Source organism: Planococcus citri, chromosome 5 (genome assembly GCF_950023065.1).
Source record: "Planococcus citri chromosome 5, ihPlaCitr1.1, whole genome shotgun sequence".
NCBI lineage: Eukaryota > Metazoa > Arthropoda > Insecta > Hemiptera > Pseudococcidae > Planococcus > Planococcus citri.
The window spans coordinates 71,589,079-71,609,536 of NC_088681.1; the positions used below are offsets into that span (position 1 = coordinate 71,589,079).

A 20,458-nucleotide genomic window follows, 5' to 3' on the forward strand; every position below is an offset into this window, starting at 1 on the left:
CCCACCATTCACCCCTACGAAAAAAATATTGTCAAATTCGTGATCTACACCCTCAAAAACATACAATTCGATATATCACGCATCATTATGGTCAAAATTTGAATTTTTCACCCCCTTCATCCCCCACCATTCACCCCTACGAAAAAAATATTGTCAAATTCGTGATCTACAACCTCGAAAACATACATTTCGACATATCACACATTATTATAGTCAAATTTTGAATTTTTAAACATTTTCACCCCCTCAGCCCCCATTATTGACCCCTACGAAAAAAACATTGTCAGATTCGTGATCTACACCCTCAAAAACATACATTTCGACATATCACACATCATTATAGTCAAATTTTGAATTTTTCGCTCTCCTAACCCCCTCACCCCCCACCCTTACAAAAAAAATATTGTCAAATTCGTATTCTGCGACCCCAAAAACATAAGGGAGGGTATCATTATACCATTTTTTTAGGGTTCATTGTAAGTTTTTGAATTACGCCCGTTTTGAGGGTGCTCACAGCCCACTGTGCGCCACATGAAATTTTAAACAAAATTTGACGAAATTCAGTGAAAATTGCACAAAACATTATTGAAACATGTTGAAAACGGTATAAAAATCATTCAACATTTTCAAAAAGTGACGAAATCATGAAAAAATTATCGTCAACAATTCAACATACCAGAAAGTGATGAAATTTGGTTAAATTCAACGAGAGCTGCATGAAATACTTATTGGTACAGTAGAATGTGTTCGAAACAATAATAGAGAGTAAATTTTGTCAAAATTTGGCATAAACTGCATCGAACGTGGTTAAAAGTCTATAAAAATGACATGAAAAACCTTTAAAAATTGTAAAAGTCATTCTAATTCAAGTACCTAAGTACCAAAAACTGATGAAATTTTGGAAATATTTGCGTTGTAATGTTTTTTCGTCGAAATTCGCGCTGGAATCAGTTTTTTGATAAAATAGTCGACTGATAGTAATTTTTGCTAAAATTACTAAGAAGTTCCTACTTTTTTTGCCAAAACGCCCCAAAAAGCATTGATTTTCGCCTTGCCTGTCTAAAAACTCCTTTTTTTGTTCAGAAGTTTTCCAAACAAAAGCCCCGTTTTTTTTTTTTTTTTACAAAATTACTTAAAAAGCGTATTTTTTGTCAAATTTTATCCCCCCCTCCGCAATTCTTTTATTGTTTAGCCTTTACGGCAGTTTTTCGATATTTTTGGAATTTCTTACGGGGTATGCTGCGTATCGTCGCGTGCCCTCACAAAAAGGGCCCTGGCGTGAAGTATCTAACTGCAAGATGGGTATGAAACGAGATGTCGCGTAATATTCGACATTGTTTTACATTTTGACCGAAAGTTTGAGGCTCGGGGCTTTGCACCCCTCCTGCCGCGTGATGTGTTCTTTGCTAAATGAGCAATCTACAAAAATGGAATGACGGCATTTGAGAGAGAAAACACTACCTGTAACCTGTTTTCTTGCAGTACCTACTACCTACGTCTTTATGGCCCAAAGTAGAACTTTTTACAAAATATTCGAATTGAAAAACGCCGGTAATAGCAAAAGCTACGGGGCTGCGGAATTGTGAACTATGTATATTGAGGCGTGTAGTGTTATACTCGTAAAGGCAGCCTATGGATGGTGTTTGGACGAAGCAAGCGCTTTTTATATCGTCCTATCTATCCTCATTATGTAGGAAGGTACCTTCTGGCTCCTACCTACCTCTCCCTACTTGTACTTGTATATGCTTACTGTTTACAGGTACATAATATCTAGGTGTAGTGTATTGTGATTGTGTATTGTGTACGTTGTACGTTATGCATACCTAGTTTTAGCGTCGAGCCCGCAGCTCAGCCCAGCACATCGCCAGGCAGCAATCGATACAGTTTTCTCAATGAAACGAAGGAAGGCAGGAAGACAGGAAGGAAGGAAGAGCGAGCGCACTGAGCACTGAGCAGTGAGCAGTACGGTGTAGCGAACGTGAGGTCCTTTCAAGGTTAATGGCGACGCGACACGGCGCAGCAACGGCGCGGCGCGGCGTAACCGTTTTATAAATATCAATCAGCCGGCGAAATTTCTCCAAAAATATACCACCCGAACCCAAACCCCAACCCCAACCCCAACTGAATGGCTTTTCGCCCCACTCGAATGCAGAGGCGTGAATCAAACACGCCGTTTTCCCAGGCATTTTCATTCAACAATCGACCTACGACCTTCACCTTTTCATTTTCTCTCGTCAAAATCGCAAATGTCGCGCTTTTCCATCCTCGTACCTGCTGCCTGAGTAAATACATACACATAGGTAGGTAGGTACTAGGTAGGTAGGTACTTGATTTTGCCCTAGCTCCAGCAGTCCAGCTCCAGCTCCGTATTTATCGACAAATTTTTCCATTTCATTTTGAACACCGTCGCTCGTCGCATCGATTTAAAAGTCGAAACAAAGCACATATTATGTAGTCGAATTAACGAGAAGCATTTTCATATGGTGAGGAGAGGAGAATGCAGGTACCCTCTACGCAGTTACGAGTCCGGTAGCGACAGATGTTGCGATCAAGAAGAAGAACTGACGATGAGAAGAGCCGAAGAGGCATAGCATAGCATAGCATAGGCCTGGATCTGGAGACGAATTTCGAACTGCGTAGTTTGTAAACAATATAAAGAAGCGAACGTGAACGTGATACAGACGAAGATGCAAGATGAAGATTTTAGAGATGGATAAAGAAGAAAAGGTAGTCGCAGTCGCGTAGTCGTCTTGGCCACCACCCGTCGCTCGCTCCTTGCTCAGTTGCTCCTTCACTCGTACTAATGAAAAGATGCATGCATGTTGCATGATGCATGATTAGTGGCACGTAAGCACATAGTTAGTTGCTACGCAATGCACCAAAAAAACTCGATCCAGCCAGTCTCTTGTTGCAGGAAGCGATAGATGGTGGATGGTGGATGGCGAGGGCGGAGGAACCAGAAAAAGGAACCACGCACCCTTTCCTCCAAACACACCTTGTACCAGAGCACTTGGCAGTACATAATACGAGTACTTACCTTACCTGCGTATACCTCGAGGCTCATGGCTCATATAATATGTATTATGGAGAAAGAAGGACGATACCAAAAATGCACTCGTCGTGCTCGCATTTGTAATTTGTCGTATTTTAAGTTGGCAGAATAATATCGATGTTTTGCTCTTCTATTGTCCTATTCTGCCTCCTGCGTCTTGGACAAATATCAGCGTCAGCGATGATTCAGTGCATATAGGTGTACTCTGTAACTGTATACAGCCACACAGGTACAAACCTGCGCATACCTGCTGCTACTACGTAGTTCAAGTTTTGCAGGAGAAAAGGGAGAAAGGATTTATCCGAAATTTCGTCGTTTTCTTTTCCATGTCTCGAACGAGAACGAGAGAGATCCATCCGAAAAATGCTTTCAACTTTCGGTAATACCGAGATGTGGTGACTCTGAATTACATTTCGTAAAAAAAAAACACACATGATTTATGGACAGTTTGTTGAGGAATTTTTGTGAAATATGCGCTAAACACCTCAAATACACAGTGGATAGGTATGCGAAATAAGAGTCCAGGGTGTCCACAAGCCTGGAAAACCTGGAAAAGTCAGGGAATTTGGTCGGTCTGGAAAAGTCATTGAAAAGTCAGGGAATTTCGTAATTTTCACGCAAAATCCCTGGAATTTTGAAAAAACGATCTTAGTAAACTTCCTTCAAAAAAACATCATTCCAATATTAAAATTTGAAAAATCAAAAAATAAACTCTTCTCATTTAAAAAAACTTCTCGCTTCGCTCCGGCCAATTTGTTTCTCAATTTTAAGATGAACAAATTTCACATTTTGATGCCTCCAAAAATCCTTAAAAGAAAAGAAACACTTTCAAAAGTTATTATGAATAAGTACTCGTATTGTAATCAATTGGCCAAACTTGATGCATGTTTTATTCATTCATTTATTTATTTTTAATTGAGAAAGTTAATAATCAAAGTTGACCTTTTTTTTATGTCCGAAGAAGCCCCCCAGAATTGTTTTTTTAAAACCAAAGTATGGGGTAAGCGTAGAAAATTGAAAAAAATGGTCTGGAAAAATGGAAAAATTGGTCTGAAAAACCTGGAAAAGTCAGGAAAAATCATTTCCAGAAATGAGTGGACACCCTGAAGACCATTTTTTGATGAAAATAATACGCGTTTTTACGCATTATTTATTCCCAATTCACCTTTCGATTCGAAATTTCATTATTCGCAAAGAGGGAAATCTGATAATTACGCACTTACGCTTAGAATTTTGATCACATGATGACATGATTGACCAGTGTCAGTAATGACAATGACGTCATCGTTCAACGGAATGAAAAAATTTGCATCGAGAATACGACTGCAAAATAATTAAAGGGTCATCCCATCGCGTGTTTATACAACGGAGAAAATAAGGTAATTTGGAGTAGTTTCGAAAATATTCGTTAAAATTGTCAAAAGTTAAAAATGAAACTTTTCTGAAACCTAAATTTTCAAATCTTGCCGAATACCGTGATTTTTTTAAAAAATGTTATCTCTTTGATGGCCCATTTGCGGAATTATAATTTTTCCTGAGAGTCTTTATATTCGATTCTTGAAAATCTCCGCTGAATTTCGTTAAAATCCACCAAAAATGTACGCTTTCTGCCTGGATTTTTTAAAACTAGGTAAGTATTAAATTACAGGTAGCTCCAAAAATTTGACAAGCTTTTGAAAATTGAACTTTCAAAAAAAGTTCAATTTTGAACTTTTGACATTTTTTGGCAAATATTTTTGAAACTACTCCCAATTTGGTGTAAAACGCCGCAATCAGGTTTTCTGCCTTTACGCGGATTGGAGAACCCACGATGGCGATTTTCCTTTTTTCCTAATGCGAGAAGCCTACAAATGAATTTTTACGAAATCGAAGAACCTAAATTCGCGTTACTGAGCTGATTTGCCTTAAAATAGGCCTAATCCCAGTCTAGAAAACAAATAGGAATTCGCATAGTTCATAATGAGTGTCCAAACTACATTTTATGAAATTTAGTTTGTGAACCAATACATATATTGAGTAGATAGAGATACAAGTAGGGGTGTGCACGAGGTGCACAAATACATATGTATTTCGTACATGTTGGACCGTGTAAATTTGTCGAATCTCGATTGCGTCTCACTTTCGCGGAATGGTGAGCAGATTGTATGGATGTAGATACTAAAAGTTGGTCGACTGAATTAATGGTAATGTTCGGATAGAGCTCTTCTCAACACATCTACGGAAAAGCGAGCATCCTCCAACGTTACGCACATAGGTGGCTTGAATCTGAGCACCTAAAAAATTGGAATCGAAAATTCGATAAAATAACCGCGTACCTACAAAGGATGATCTAGGTATGGATTGCAAATTTGCCATCAGCGGTCTTACGTTTCCTTTTAAACCGCCTCGTCCGATCAAAAGACCCATATCTCTGCAATTTTCCCATATGTCGAAGAAATCATCGCCAACCAACGGTTGTTTGGTGACTTTGTCTTGGACCAGTTCGACGCCTATCATTAGACCTTTGCCTCGGACGTCGCCCACGCATTCGAATTCGTCTCTCAGCTTAGCCAGCTCTTGGATCAAATAAGAACCGACTAGTTTGCTGTTGGCTTGCATATTTTCTTCCTCGATAACCTGATTAGAAATTCACATCGGTCATCATCATCATCAATGATCATTGATCAGTATTTGTAAGGGGCACTTTTGTTGGACTTATCGATGTCCGAGTTCCGAGATGATGAATACTGTTTGTTGTCGCGTTCTCGGATCTGTGAATCTACTTACATACATAAGTACTCGTAGATGAACTTACTTGCAAAACGCTGTGAGCAACGCTGCAAGCTAACGCGTTACCACCGAACGTGTTGAAATGTGCCAAAGTTGCGCCGGTAAGTGACTTGGCTACTTCGGGAGTTGTGACTACAGCTGCCATAGGAAAACCATTCGCGATGCCTTTAGCCATTGTCACAATGTCCGGCTTGATATCGTGCATTTCGAAGCCCCAGAAATGATCACCCGTTCTTCCAAAGCCGGTTTGAACCTTTGAAAATACCAACGAGGAGTAAGCGCTCTTTCGAATCGGACTACGTTACTACCTCTATTTACAGTTACCTTTAAGTTTTAGTTTACCTCGTCAGCTATGCATACGCCTCCGTTCTCGCGAACCAAATCGAAAGCTTTTTTCAAAAATCCTTTGGGAAATTGAACAGCTCCGCCGACACCCTGCGGACGAATAAGTTCATTTCTTACGTATGTACGAGTAGGTGGTCGATAAGTAGAAAATGGGTTCGATAATCGCGAAAAATTGCCTTTTCAAGACGGTCAACAAACCTGAATTGGTTCGACAATTAAGGCAGCTAAATGACCCAACGGCAGCGAGTATTTAAAAATATCGGCGAATTGTTTGTAATACATTTCGGAAGCTAGACAATTATCCGCACAACAGTCGCATTTCCTCGTAGTCTGTACCAACGAATCTCTACATCGGCTGCCACCCCATAATCCTTGATAAACGTCCGGATTTACCGCCTGCCAACAGCGATGTCTTATTTAGTTTCTAATCGAAAGTAGAATTGGTTGCCTATTTGTTCTCCTGAAGGTAAACAGTCGCATTTTTACAAGAGTCATTTCTGGAAAGTTTTGCGTTTTGCATTTTGCATTTTGCGCCTTGATTCGTAATGAAACGCAAACGCGTACTCTACTCGTATACTGTATTTTTGCTTATGGTTAGATTGCGAAAATTTCCAGAAACAACCCTCGGCCCTCGGCCCTCGCTCATACGAACGTGATGGATATTGGACGGAATCGGTGTGTTATAGCGATACGGTGGCAAAGAAGTTACACCCATCATGAATGAACTCATCCCGTGATAGCAGTTTTGAAACGAAATAATATCTAAATTTTTCGTGTGCAGTCTTGCCAAAAATAAAGCCAAGTCATTGGCCTCCGAACCACTGTTCACCAGGTACACTACCTGTTGGAAAAAAAGCAGATACTTGTTACATTTACTCGTATGCAGATCTAGATCTACATGTCTATGTAATAATACGTAAGCGTAATATAGATACGAGTTAAGTACCAGTAATAAAGGACACGACAACGAGAGGGGTGCGAAGATGCAGTTGCATCAGAGCTCGATTTTTTTCAAAGGTCTCAAATTTTTAAAATCTCCCCCCCCCCCAATACTTAATATATGAGAAAAAAAATTACGCTTGATTCAAATTTCTAAAAAAAAAAAGTGAAAATAAAATATCTAAAGGTGCGAGGAGGGGATTGCAACTCTGAAAATGTAACTTTTTAAAATTACTATTGAAGGTGGTAAATTCAGGATTGCGAAAATCGAAATTCACTTGTAGGTACATTACATATGTACATAGAACGGAGAACAAATTGTAGAATAGGACAAAATTTCGCGAAAATTGCTTAGAAATATAATAAAAAGCCATGAAAACAGTGATACAGTGTTCATGAAAAATATCGAAATTTTTTTTGAAAAACGCAAAAATGTGTAAAACAAAAAAAATTGTGGAAAATTTTCCGAATAGTATTATTAAAATACGTAATACAATGTAAATAAACCAAGAATACGTAAAATAGGTGAAAAAATCAACGAAAATGATGAAAAACGGATGAAATTTTTGAAAGATCGGGACAAAAGGAAATCACACTCTTCCCTCACCCCCTCCTACGTTTGGCACGCTTCTGTATTTCCCTAATTTTTCGCGTTTTCGTGTCATTTTAAAGATGTTAACCAAATGATAAAGATGTTTTTATGCAATTTTTGTTGAATTTGATCCGATTTTTCTGAAATTTTACATGATTTTTTTTGTTGGTAATTTTCATCAATGATTTTCACGCTGATTTGCAGAGTGATACTCTTACACCTATTTCTTGAAAGTGACAAAAATTAATGTCTTCTACGTATATAGATAGACGAGGGCCCTGAACAGTTCTGGACAGCGGTGGCAGCCTAGATTTCGCCTGAGTGTAGCGAAACTGGGGTTGGTTGAAAGAAAAAAGTGTCGATTTTTTCTGGGTGTAGCAACAATTTTTGAGGTTCTTAAACTGATTGAAAAAGAACAAAAAAGAGAAATTTTTCACTGTTTATTAACTTTTACCATAAAAATTGTGTCTGTGTAGGTAGCAAACTAGCGAAAAACGAACAAAACGAATAGTTATTGCTAAAAACTTGAGCTATAACAATGTAAAATTGGAGAATAATTTTTTTATGGGTGTAGCGAATTTTTTCTGGGTGTAGCGAACTGTTTTTCTGGGTGTAGCGAGCTGCTTCTGGGTGTAGCAGCTCGCTACACCTGCTATACAAAGGCTGCCACCGCTGGTTCTGGACCTGCATCGCTCTCGCTGTCCACTGGTACTTACACCTAGTACGAGTAATACTGCATTTTATTCACCTTTAAAGGATCGGGCAAAGTAGAGGCCAAAGCTTCGGCGTATTCGTACAATTTGGGATGCTGATAAACGTTGGCGCTATGCCATAGACTGCGTATTTGCTTTTCAGCGGCTGCTGTTACTGTTCTGATAAGATGTTTGAAATGTACGTACACGATCACGAAACATCAACAAGGAACACGTGAGCCAACATGCCATGCCATAGGTAGAGAGAATAAAGATACAGATGATAAATAAATGTACGTGTATTATGTAGTTAGGTAGGCACTAGGCAACTAGGCACGTGTTGTGTAAGAGTAATTTTTATAAGCAAATACGTTGTAATACGTATTGTATTTGTAAGTAAGAGGGCAAGTACCTACTTTGACTAGGTGCGAGTTTGAGTTACCTAGGGCAGTATGGCGACTTACTCGAGTACCATCATAGGTAAAGTAGAGCTAGAGGTACACTTACGGATGACAATGACCAACGCTAACGGTGCATATGCCGCCGAACATGTCTAAATATCGTTTCCCTTGGTGATCGAATAGCCACTGCATTTTTCCCTCGTGTAATAATAGTGGCTTTCTGTAATACTGATTGTACGACGCGATCACGTTTCCATTTCTGATCTTTTGGACGTTTTCGTAAGCGGGCCCCTTGAATTTGAACGAAATTTTCGTCGATTTGATCAAGCGGAGGACAATTGATTCAATTTTCACTCACTGACTCACTTGGTACGAATTCGACGTATACTCGCAGTCTGGTAATTTTGGTGGCGCATTAGAATCGCTGTGCAACTTTCGAAATTTCTTCAACTTGCAGGCGACGTTTCCTTTCAAAAAGATATGTATAGGTAAGGTACAAAAGTGTTTTTATGTTGACACAATAATCAAGTCGAATGTACCCCATCCCAGTCAGCCCTATCCAAGTACTTATGTAGAGTCGTTCGACGTACTCTTTTGTGAATATGCTTAAAACATCTTATATGTATAAAGTTGATTCGCAAAACTTACTTTTTAGCTTCGCATCGAATAATTGCTTCATTTTTCACGATCGATTCCGTCCTACTGCTGAGTGCTGAGTGCTGACTGCTGACTACCTAGATATTATGCCAGTTTTTTTTTTCAAATTCTCAACTTAACGAGTGATCAATTAGATACCGGTACCACTAAGTAACCTAAGTCGAGTCGCTTCGTTTATTATCAAATTAATGATGGATACTCGCACATAAACAGAACAATGATAAAGCTATCACGCTATCACCATACGATATGAAATGAACAATATCGTAGCTACCTACCTATGTATCATTATAGTTGTAATTGTGCTTTAATGAATTTACGTACGTACGTAGGTAGGTAGGTAGGTAGGTAGGTTGGTACATTTACCTTATAAGTTTACCATCATTGCTACTTAGTACTTACTTACGTTCCGTTTGTTGAATTATTACCAGCGCTTATTCCCTATAGTGTGTTTGCTGCGCTTAATCATATGATAAGCTATTCCGAAACGATTTAATTTTTTAAATTTCTTTCTCGCTGCATACTTAATACATTAGGTACATATACCTATCTCGTCGAGTACGAGCTACTTACCTATCTTGTTTTTCATCACTTTCGTTTATTCGAAATGTTAGCTGTAATTTTTCTATAGTTTCGAGTTGCTTATAGGTATGCATGTATAGTAGTGCATTAATAATTCACACGTCCTTCCAAGATTCCCCCTCCCTCTCCTCATCATCACCATAATTTTGAACAAAATGTAAATTTTTACTCGCCAAAAAGCTTTCAAAGGGTAGCCACTTTTTTGTACTTATACATACACCAAGATTATATCATTTGATTCGCTTTCGAATCCGTCATCATGTCTGCATGATAAATTTATAAGTACTCGTGCGTACAAAACAACAATAGCCTGCGTTTTTGGACGTGGAAATTCTGAGATGTCTCCGACGTTCGATCAAAAAAAAAAAAAAAAAAATTCCAAAGAAAATGCTACGCGAAGAGCAAAACCGGGACTTTTGTTCCTCGTTCGCATCATTATGCCTGTCAACTCAGTTGTCTTCAAAGTGGTCAACTCTCCTACTTTCATAATGAATAAGGTTCGAAAGCCGAGATCTTTCAGGAAAAATTCACGTATAAAAAGTAAATTTTCAGATTGTCATTTCTAATGCTTTCGCTACAATTCAACTTTCTGAGAATCAAATTATTCCTTCAGCTCCTTCTGTGCCACTGCCTTCCGCCGGCCGGCCATACTTTCAAACCTTTGAATCGCCGAACACTGGACAGCTCAGCTCAGCTCAGTGATCCGGACAATCTGCCTCGTTGCGTCGCGTCGTTTTTTCGGAACACAAAGTTCCTTCGAGACGGTTCTGTTGCGAATGACAGAATGAGCTCTGAGCGATGCAACTACCTGCGTAAATTTCCAATCCGCCCATTTTACCACCACCTGCACCATGCATCGTCATCATCAGTGGTGCACGCAGTCTAACTGCCTGACACGATAATCGAAGTACCTACTGATACATAATACAGGGTGCCCTGAAATATCGGGTACCCCAAAGAAAGTTTTTCATTAAAAATATAGGTTGGCAACGTGAAATAGTGAAATAGATGCGTATGATTGGTGGAATGTTATCTCTCCAGTCCAACAACCAATCATGTGCTATCATTATTATCATTCACTGTGACCAACCGAAGTATTTAGCAGAAAACTGTTTAGGGGTACCCGATATTTCTGGGCACCCTGTACATATGTAGAGGTGGTGTCTTGGTCTGGATGTGTTATCGCTTCGAGGCAGGTGTCAAGTGTGCACGATAAAAGGTTTTTTTTTGTATATGTATTGAAAACACATTGCCAAATATAAATCAGATAAGGGCGACTGGGACTGGTAGTATCCCTTTGACAGCAGGTGTGCATAATGAAGAATTTCTATTGAAAACACCATGACAAATATAATATATCTAAATCAGTTGAGGAGTGACTCATTCGTTATCCGCCTGTCTGGTATTTCCAAATTCCACACGCTTTATGTGAATCAGATAAGGGTGGCTGATTCATTGTGTTGAGCGAATTGCCTATCTGGTATTTTCAATTTTGCACCGATAAGGGTTATTATCACACGGGTGGGGCTTTGTCTGCTGGTTCTTCAATAGATTATACAAGGTGGTAAATTTTTAATGTTCAAAATTGTTATACAGGTACCTATGTATATTACCTACATTGTGCATAAGTGACTACCACCCCTAGGGTGGGGGAGGGGGTAAGAAGCGGATGACAGCTAATTTGGAAACCTGCAAAAAAAAAATTTCGAGTACCCTAAAACCAAAACCGAGTTGATCAGACATGTTATGATTCCACAATCTTAATTAATACTGCAATGCTTTGAAAAAATTGAGCATTTTTTTGAATTTTATTTTATTTTTTCAACATTGGAGAGAAATCCGAGTACATAAGTAGATATGTTAGCTAGGCAATTACCAACGCAAATTAACCTATCATATGTACTTATTGAAAATTCAGAGAAAGGTGAAGCGAATTTTGGTTATCTCGATTCGCCTGCTAGTGCTGGAACCTGGAACTGCTATCGATCAAGTCGTATGCCATTTTGCCTGTACGTCGCGTCGTCTACGTAAGGTGAATATTATAAGTTACGATTAATGAAACCGATTTGCGATACACTTAACGGCGTTCCCAATGCGTTTGACTGAGGCGTATGTCGAATGGGTTTTGTCGATCTGTTGCATTTGAAGGCGAATTTCACTTCCAGCCAAAATGCGTCAGATAGTGTGATCTGCAAAAATGATGATCGGTAAATAGGCAGGGTGAAAAAAACAAAAAACGCACAGTACAGAAAAGTGTTGAAATTTGATAAGACTAACTCTCTCCCTGACTGCGACTTTACGAACATTCCATAAAAATTCCAAGATGGCCATGAAGAAAGCGAACCCGCAACCCAAAATCAAAAGTAAGAAAACTCCTCCGACGTTGGCTATGCCCAGTTTATCTTTTTCCGCGTCATCTACTTCGGCCAGATCCTTATATTATAGAAATAAAATGTAGGTAGTGAGAGAATAATTATTGTGACGATAAGAAATGGCGAATGACGAGATCATACTTCGCAATGCTTATCTTCAGGAGTAGTCCACCATCTGCTGTGTATTTCTTCCAGCTTAGAATTTTCCTTCAATGCTAGAATTCCGCCACTCAGCGCGTCTTTATAGCTGGAAGCTGAAAACGATTTTTTTTTTTTCAGAATTCGCAGACTGCTATTATGTAAATTGTTACTTTACAGTTTTGAGATGGCTCTATTGCTCTGAAGTAGATAATGTACATAGGTGCATTCGAGTATAGGTTCGCGTTTAATTAGTAGGTATCTAGAATTTTAGACAACCGAGTAGGTAATATACCTATAGTCATACTTACACATCGGTAAAGCGATACCGTAAAATTTCGAATCTAGTAAAGAGCCGATCTGAGTTAAACCGCACTTGGTTTGAATTTCAAACTTTATAGAAGACGATTCCATAAAAAATGCGTACTTATGTCGCGAATTCATCACTCTTTCTACGCCCTTATCGTTGTTTTCGGTGAAAACGGAAGGATTCGCCGATTCCATGGTGGCCCACATACGTTGATATAAACTATCGTTTGTATTCTACGAGTAGCAAAGTTGAAAATCAAAAGTCAAAACGCCATTCGGTTGAATTGGAAAAATTTCGAGCAATAAGTATTCATCGTAGGTAAAAAGGCTTTACTTTAAAGAATTCGAATGTCGCTCCTTTTTGTACGCATCCGTATTTCACAGCGTCTTGGTTAGCCAAATCTTCGACGTTTTTAATCGGCGATTCCATTCGTTGAGTGGTCAAAAATGCGGCCAAATTAGCCGTATACGTCGAAGTTATGATTAAAGCGAAAAACCACCACGCGCTCGCGGTTATACGAGCAGAAACACCTCTGAAACAAAAAATTCACAGTTCTGTTCACTCTTTTCAATATTATTAACTGCCTATGTAAGAGCCCTCTGCTCGTGTTCGTGTGTCCTGCTTTTTTGTCAAAATTGCCCAAAAATACCATTTTTGCCAAATTTTTCAAAAAGGTCGACTTTTTCTAAAATTGTAAAACATTAGATAGGTAGGTACCTATGTACTATGTACATATGTAGGTATACCGTTTTCTGTCAACGTGCTGAAAAATTTATAATTTTTGGACAAAATTGGCTCAAGTTGTCGAGGAAAACGTTGATTCTTGATTTTTCAAATTTTTATTCGAAACTATTGACCTTCAAAAATTTCCTTGTTGCGCTGAAATTGTCAAAAATGGTTTATTTTACTGATTTTCTGCCTGAAATTTCGTGAACAGTCTCTGTTTCTGTCTATGCCGAACAAGTCTTGTTTTTCACCTAAATTCTCGCAAGTCCCCGTTTTTTATCGAAATTGTAAAAAGATCTCATGTTTTTCCATCATTTTCAATTTCAAACAGTTTTTTTTTTGCCGAAATGGGCAGTCAAAAAGTTTTAATGTTTTGTTAAAAGTACTATTCAGAAAGTGGTAATCAAAAAATTGTCAATAGGGTGCTGCTGTTTTCTCGCCAGCATTGTCAGACAGTTGAATTTTTTTTTGACAAAATTGACGCTTTTGCTTTTTTCCATATTTTTGTAATTTTCTCGCGCGTTCTTACTACAACTACAGTAGGTAATTATAATAATGATAAGTTGGTAATAGCCAATAGGTAGGTAAGTAGGTGTTTTTATAACTTACGTACTTTGGTAAAATATCGCAACCCTGCGTCAATAGCGAACCTAATCCAAACCACAGTGTCGTTCTCAAATTCCACGCATTTTCCAATTCCTCGGGTTCTTGATCGCAGGAATGTTCACCTTCCCATTCGTACGGCGAACATCTGTCAAACAGACGCGGTAATATTATCAAATGCGGATATGGTGCAAAAAATTAAATGCCTAATATACGTAAGTAACCTTGGGTACCTCGCGATAATGTATTTAACGATCGATAAAGCGAGAAATGCCGTTACCACGTATATCCACACGGTGTGATCGAAAGGATCCAAAAACGAAAAATAACTCGTCTCTTTGGCTGGGGTGACACTATACAGGATTCCTATGCCTAAAACCAGAAACCAAAAATGAGAAAACTAACGAAACGCGCGCGACAAGTGCACAAAAAAACTACCTATTTGAGTGTTTGGTATACCCTTCGTACCTATAGACATGAAAGGCGCTGTAAAATCTACCGCTTTCTTTCTCTCCGGTGTTATGGTAAAATCGCAAATTGCTAAATCAGCTCTCTGAAACATCGATTACTTAATTGAAAAATGAAAAGGAAAAAGCGGATGAGGACTTTTGGTATGTAGGTATTATGTAAGTAGTTTTCTTTTAAATCCGTACCAATTCTCGGAGTTCGCCGATTAAACCCGAATAACGTCCCGTTTCTCGATTCAGCACACCGGCTTCCGTATTAGCAGGGATTTCTAAAATATAATCAAATTTGAGCAATTCAGACAGCTCGTGGAGCAGATCTTTACAAAATCCTTGAAATCTGTCATTGCCAACTTTGTCGCTTTCATTCACATATGTGAGATACGGAGCTACCTGCGAGAAATAAAATCGCCATTAAAAAACAAATCGATCTCCTTCCTTCTTTTGTTTTTTTTTTTTTTTAAATAGCGATTATATTGGCAGTACTAACGATCTTCGATACGACTCTCAAGGTTTTATTAGCTATCGATAGGCTGCTTTCCTTTTGTATTTCGGACGCGTTTCGAGAATGCCGGATTTCTCGAAGCGGATCGTAAGATCCTAAGACTCTAAAACGGTCTGTGGTTGCTTCGATTATTTCCAAAGCGAAATATTTGCGTTTTCCATTCGTTTCGTATTCCATCTCACCAGTCAATCCTTCAAATTCGATCTGAAATTCGTCGTATTTACTCGTAAAATGGTCATTCATTAGTACCCTATGCGTCATTCTCATTATTCCGGTAAATATTGTCGTTGCCACTTACAGATTTCATTTTGTTCATTATCTGCGGACCTTGTTCCCAAGTAGATTCGGGAAAATTACACGATATTATGTCGGTTGTGAAATTTCTGGGCATGTCTTTTAAAGCTTGAGTGAACAAAATAATGGCATCGTGCATCATAGCCGTATCAGTCTAGATGGACATAAAAATATGTAGGTATTTGTCTGAAGAAATGAATTTAAAATTATTTACAATTTTATGTAGGTCGTATGACGATTTGTAGCTAGAACAGATGGGGGGGGGGGTGCTGTAGCACCACGAAAAAATGCGACGCAAATCTAACGGCAAACTAAAACTGAATTTGAGTTGAGTAAATTTTGTTGAAATGGCTTCGGAGTCATTCGCTGTAAAATCAGTCCGGTTTTGGGACTCGATTTTGCGGTTTATCTTCAGAAACGTTTTGTTATTTATATAGATCACTTTTTTTGAGGCGACGTCTCAACGCGGGAAGTATGTTACATTTCATTTCGAAGCAATAATCAAATTTTAAATTTCAAAGTAGCATTTTGCGTTATCGGCGAAAAGATGAAAATATCCTAATTGTATGAGGCGGAGCCCGCTCAAGATTTATTGCACCCCCCCACCCCGGTCGATCATCCGGAACAACTTTTTTCTCAAAGGGGGAGTCCTAAGGAACATTTCTAGCCCTTGTACTAAAAAAAAAGGTGGCCCTACTTACAAAATGGCGTCCATTTTGATTGACAGGTAAGCCAAAATCGCAGATTTTGCGTTCCAACATAGGACTCGCACAAAATTTTTCAAACCGTACAAGGGTAAATTGAAAGATCAGGCAACAATTTATCACCTGTCAAAATTTCAAGTGGCAAAGTGCGTTTTTCGATTTTTGGTGAATTTTTGAAAATCAAATTTGGGCCAAAAATGAGGGGAAAAATCAAAATTTTACCAAATGGACCAAGAAAGCTGAAATTCGGGATATACCCTATTTTCGACACGCCAAATCGATTGGAAACTGGTTCAAACCGTTTTGAGCAGTTCTGGAGCCTCCAGCAGATTTTTGGAACTCGAAATTTCCACAAAATTTCGTCAAAATGGACTTGGATAGCTGAAATTTATTCTGCAAATTAATTTCAATGCGCTACGAAGTACTGCAGGGGAATTTCAAGTCGTTTTGGAGCCTCCGGCGATTTTCTGAAAATTACTGGAGCCTCCAGTAGATTTTTGAAACTTTGAAATTTCTCCAAAATTTCATCAAACGGAAATAGAAACTTAGAAAGTCATAGGTACCTTTATCGTATACTCTGTGATATTGATCATTTTTTCAGTGGGCTCAATTTTCCGTCTGTACCATTTTTGAACAGTTTCTTTGACCACGACGTTTTCTGGATTAACCAATCGTAAAGTTGTGATGTTTGCTTGACTTTTCGATATGTTCGATGTTGTTCGAAACTGTTTAAAATCAATAGTGTGCGCGTCCTAAGAGAATTACAGTCATTTGATTCTTTTTTTCAAATTTAAATTCAAAGATTGGTGAATATTTCTGGCAACCTGGCACAAAAAAAAAAGGTAACTTACCAAAGAAGTGAGGAAAAAGTTTTGATACGGCCCCACCAAATCGATCTGTTTTGCTTTTTCCAAAATACGAACGATGCTTTCCGGCGAACAATGCAACATGATATGCGTTTCGGACGAATTTTTTATTTCTTTCAAAAACGGTCTATAAAAGTGACGAGATAGAGACGTTTTAGTTTGTTTTTCGTTTTTCGATTTATTTAGCCGAGCCAAACTAAAAACTTACTTATAATCATCTTCTTGTTCGGGTAACTGTTTCATAATTACTGTCGGTCTTTCGTACAAAGATCGGCCCATTTTCTCTTTCAGAACCTCTTGTAAATTGATTAAACTTTCGGGAGTTTCGTAAATCAGAGTGAACGTTTCCCAATCCATGTCCTGTAGAACTTTACCGATCGCCTTGAAAAATTGCAGCCAACGACCGTTTATTAAAAATGGCGCGTTGCGATGGTCGAAAAAATAAAATTATAGATATACCTATATCGACGAAACGCTTACTTTTGCTAATTTGCTCGATTCCGGGTACAAATTTATGTAAATTTCGGAAGCCTCCGAGTAAGACGTGTCCCATCTGGTGTCGATGTGAGGTATTTTTTTGGTGGATGTAATCGATCTGACGATATTGGTGATGTCTGAATTGTCGGGCCCGAAAATCGCTCCGTAACCAGGCGATTGTTGCAGTTTATCGCATACTTTTCATAATACGCGCGAATTAGTTGCGAGATAATTTTTAAAATACCTGTACTAAGATTCCGACATGTTCGGTTGTTTTTTTCTCTTATTAAGTATACTTACGAAGATTGCTTAAAGCAAAACTGTCGTACGTTTCCAAATAAATAACGTCACCTATCAAGTTCCATTGCGTTCGTTTCAATTCTGTATTCGCATCTTCGACCGCTCGTCTGAATACGAACATTTCTTCTTCGTCTTCGGGCCCGAATAATCCCACTGAAAGTTTTTCGCAAAAATTTTATTTCGTATTATGCGAAAAAAGAGAATACTCCGATTAAGTTTGCCGAGGTTTATTGTTATCATTTTTTTTTTTTCAAGTATAAAAATAGGTACAAAAATGGCGTAAAAAAAGAGTAGCAGTACTTTGAACAGGTTAGTCATTGCCATTAGATGTACATACAAGAGTAAAATAGGTATTCGTGCTTTTACATTAGTATACAAACATGTTGATAAACTGTGAATTTGATAGCGAACATTCGAGAAATTTGAAATAAGAAAAATAAATTATAAAATTAAGCGACTTACAAATTTTGACATCGTGTTTTTCAAAATCTTTGTCTCTATTATGCACTAAACACGGGCTAAGCCCTATTATCATAAAAATATACAGCACATTGGCATTATGCATTGTATTTGTCTACTCGTAGTTGACGTTTTGAAACACATCATCTGACTAACTTTTTCTTACAAGTGTTCTGCACTGACATATTCTCGTGGGATCGCAGCCAAAAAAAACGCGGGCGTAAATCATTTTTAAACATCGGATAGATAAAGTAGGTAGGTACACTTAGCGCTTTTTTTTTGTTGTCAAAAATATTTCAACGACAGTGTTACCGATTCTGGTATTTTTGTACAGTCTTCCAAGAAATACATTAGCTGGTCATTTTCAGATAGTTTTTCGCGTTTCTGAAGAAATTTTTTTGATTCTGTTAGCACTTACAAGAAAGTCGGTACCCACCTATATCGTGCGACAAATTTGCATTAATATCCCCTATTCGCCTATGTACGGTACCTATTTTGAAGATCGTAAACACTGTTAACACACGTATATACGGGCTATTAATAGAATTTAGAAAAGAAATCGTCATAACTGATCGTTTAAATACTTCGCGTCGTCGCAACAATTACATAGGCCTTAGGCCACATGGCTTTCGAACGCATCGAAGTACCGAGTAATTTGATGGATCACGATGGCGTAATTTTCAATCTAATCGAGTTGCGATTCCGGTGCAGATGAATGACGAATGACGGATGTTCAGAAAGTTCTCAGACGATGTCCAAATTTTTCAGGTTTTTAATCTAAAATCACCCATCGTTTCTTGGTTTTGATAAATAACTGGATAAATCGGTTACTATTTCTTCTTTCGGCGTGTTATCAAATCCATATTTTCGCATATCTTTCATCAAAAGATTGAAACTTATCCAAACTTTTCCTTGACTGGTAACTCGAGTTACTGAGGAAGGAAAAAAAATGGGAATAATGAAACAATTACAACAGCTGCAACGTAACACACGAAATGAATAAATGAAAAATGGCTACCTTCTCTACCATCTCCAAAAGCCAGCACCCTAGGATCTATGTATTCCGGTCTCCGTCCGGTCAGCCAGGAAGTCATTTGTTGCAGCAGAGAACTCGATGCGGGCGCAAAGGTAGCGATGCTACAAAAAAAATTGATTCAATCGAGATGACGCGACGAGGTTTCCGAATGATAAATGAAAATCAAAAAATATGTATAAGGTTACCATTTAGAACATTTTCCGGCGGTGATTGGTAAATGAGCCATTCCGTAGCCCCTAACTACATCATTACCGAAAGAGTCCATTCCGTACACACTGAGAACGATTCGAGGCCCTGTAAAAAAAAAAAAAAAAAAGAAAGAAAGAATAAAAATGATGATGGGTACTTTTCTTGAAAAATACACATATTCATACAATATAAAATAATGTAGGTACATGACGAAATCAACTAACATCCATACGGGTTGGTACTTTTAAAGCACGTTTCTATCGGGAAATTTATTATAAATATCTGACGTTCGTCCTGACTTTTTCTCGAAACCTGCGATATGCCTTCTTCGGTTCCCTGGGAATGAAAAACCAAAAAAAAAAAAAATTGAACAAAAACAAGTAATCACTAATCAGAAGCTGTAGGCAGGTCTAGGTAGTAGGTAGACGTAGACGCACCTACATACATTAATTTGCAACGAGTGAACAAATAAACGGAATTTACTCACCGAAATTAATTCCCAATCTGGACCATACACGAAGCAATATTTACAATAAATATTGTCAAAATCTGGAAAATCGGCCGTTTCTATTTGTCCGGTGACGGATATCAAGAATCCGCTTTCGGGGGTTGGTAGTGCCATGAATTCACAACTCGACTTTAATTAAATTATCGTATCCTTCAAATATTTTCCTCCGTAGAAAAAATGGTACAGAAAGTCGAAACAATATCCATTATGTGCGGGGTATTCTTCGTTGATAAAATTTTTGTTTGCGTTGTGACGTTACCTAGCAACAGACTATGTAAGACTGCATCCTCCCGTTTATATCAAACTAACAAAGAGTGGACACTGTTTAGTCATGGTTTAGTCTGAAATTAATACATAATACCTAGACCTACCTGTCAATAAGTTATCCTTTGAATTATGTAGTTTGAATTCGTTTATTTGAAATCATGGCTGATGGAAATCCTATCTACCTAATTGACCTAATAGATGTACCTACATA

The 20,458-nt window shown here is 38.2% G+C and overlaps 3 protein-coding genes across 4 annotated transcripts; all 3 read right to left on the reverse strand.

The window, feature by feature from the left end:
* Positions 1 to 5,029: 5,029 nt before the first annotated feature.
* LOC135847297 (alanine--glyoxylate aminotransferase 2, mitochondrial-like) lies at positions 5,030 to 9,709 on the reverse strand. The gene is made up of 10 exons (XM_065366766.1): positions 9,439 to 9,709; positions 9,157 to 9,257; positions 8,897 to 9,081; positions 8,446 to 8,569; positions 6,819 to 7,007; positions 6,365 to 6,562; positions 6,164 to 6,256; positions 5,847 to 6,074; positions 5,420 to 5,668; positions 5,030 to 5,325 (listed from the first exon to the last, which is right to left on the reverse strand). The coding sequence occupies exons 1-10, from the start codon at positions 9,467 to 9,469 to the stop codon at positions 5,230 to 5,232; spliced, it is 1,494 nt and encodes a 497-aa protein (XP_065222838.1). The 5' UTR covers positions 9,470 to 9,709; the 3' UTR covers positions 5,030 to 5,229.
* Positions 9,710 to 11,818: 2,109 nt separating this feature from the next.
* LOC135846725 (glutamate receptor ionotropic, kainate 2-like) lies at positions 11,819 to 18,520 on the reverse strand. 2 transcript variants are annotated; one of them, XM_065365980.1, is made up of 17 exons: positions 18,251 to 18,520; positions 17,789 to 17,941; positions 17,492 to 17,685; positions 17,220 to 17,392; positions 16,997 to 17,138; positions 16,709 to 16,897; positions 15,446 to 15,595; positions 15,133 to 15,351; positions 14,832 to 15,035; positions 14,647 to 14,731; positions 14,412 to 14,550; positions 14,189 to 14,326; positions 13,183 to 13,381; positions 12,851 to 13,082; positions 12,543 to 12,655; positions 12,307 to 12,462; positions 11,819 to 12,218 (listed from the first exon to the last, which is right to left on the reverse strand). In XM_065365980.1, exons 1-17 carry the CDS (start codon positions 18,351 to 18,353, stop codon positions 12,069 to 12,071), a joined length of 2,739 nt encoding a protein of 912 aa, XP_065222052.1. In that variant the 5' UTR covers positions 18,354 to 18,520; the 3' UTR covers positions 11,819 to 12,068. The 2 variants fall into 2 exon arrangements, with proteins under 2 accessions (XP_065222052.1, XP_065222051.1); XM_065365979.1 differs by having other exon boundaries at positions 14,617 to 14,731.
* Positions 18,521 to 18,675: 155 nt separating this feature from the next.
* Positions 18,676 to 20,434, reverse strand: B9d1 (B9 domain-containing protein 1). The gene is made up of 5 exons (XM_065365981.1): positions 19,960 to 20,434; positions 19,697 to 19,808; positions 19,469 to 19,577; positions 19,266 to 19,384; positions 18,676 to 19,179 (listed from the first exon to the last, which is right to left on the reverse strand). Exons 1-5 carry the CDS (start codon positions 20,092 to 20,094, stop codon positions 19,031 to 19,033), a joined length of 624 nt encoding a protein of 207 aa, XP_065222053.1. The 5' UTR covers positions 20,095 to 20,434; the 3' UTR covers positions 18,676 to 19,030.
* Positions 20,435 to 20,458: the final 24 nt, after the last annotated feature.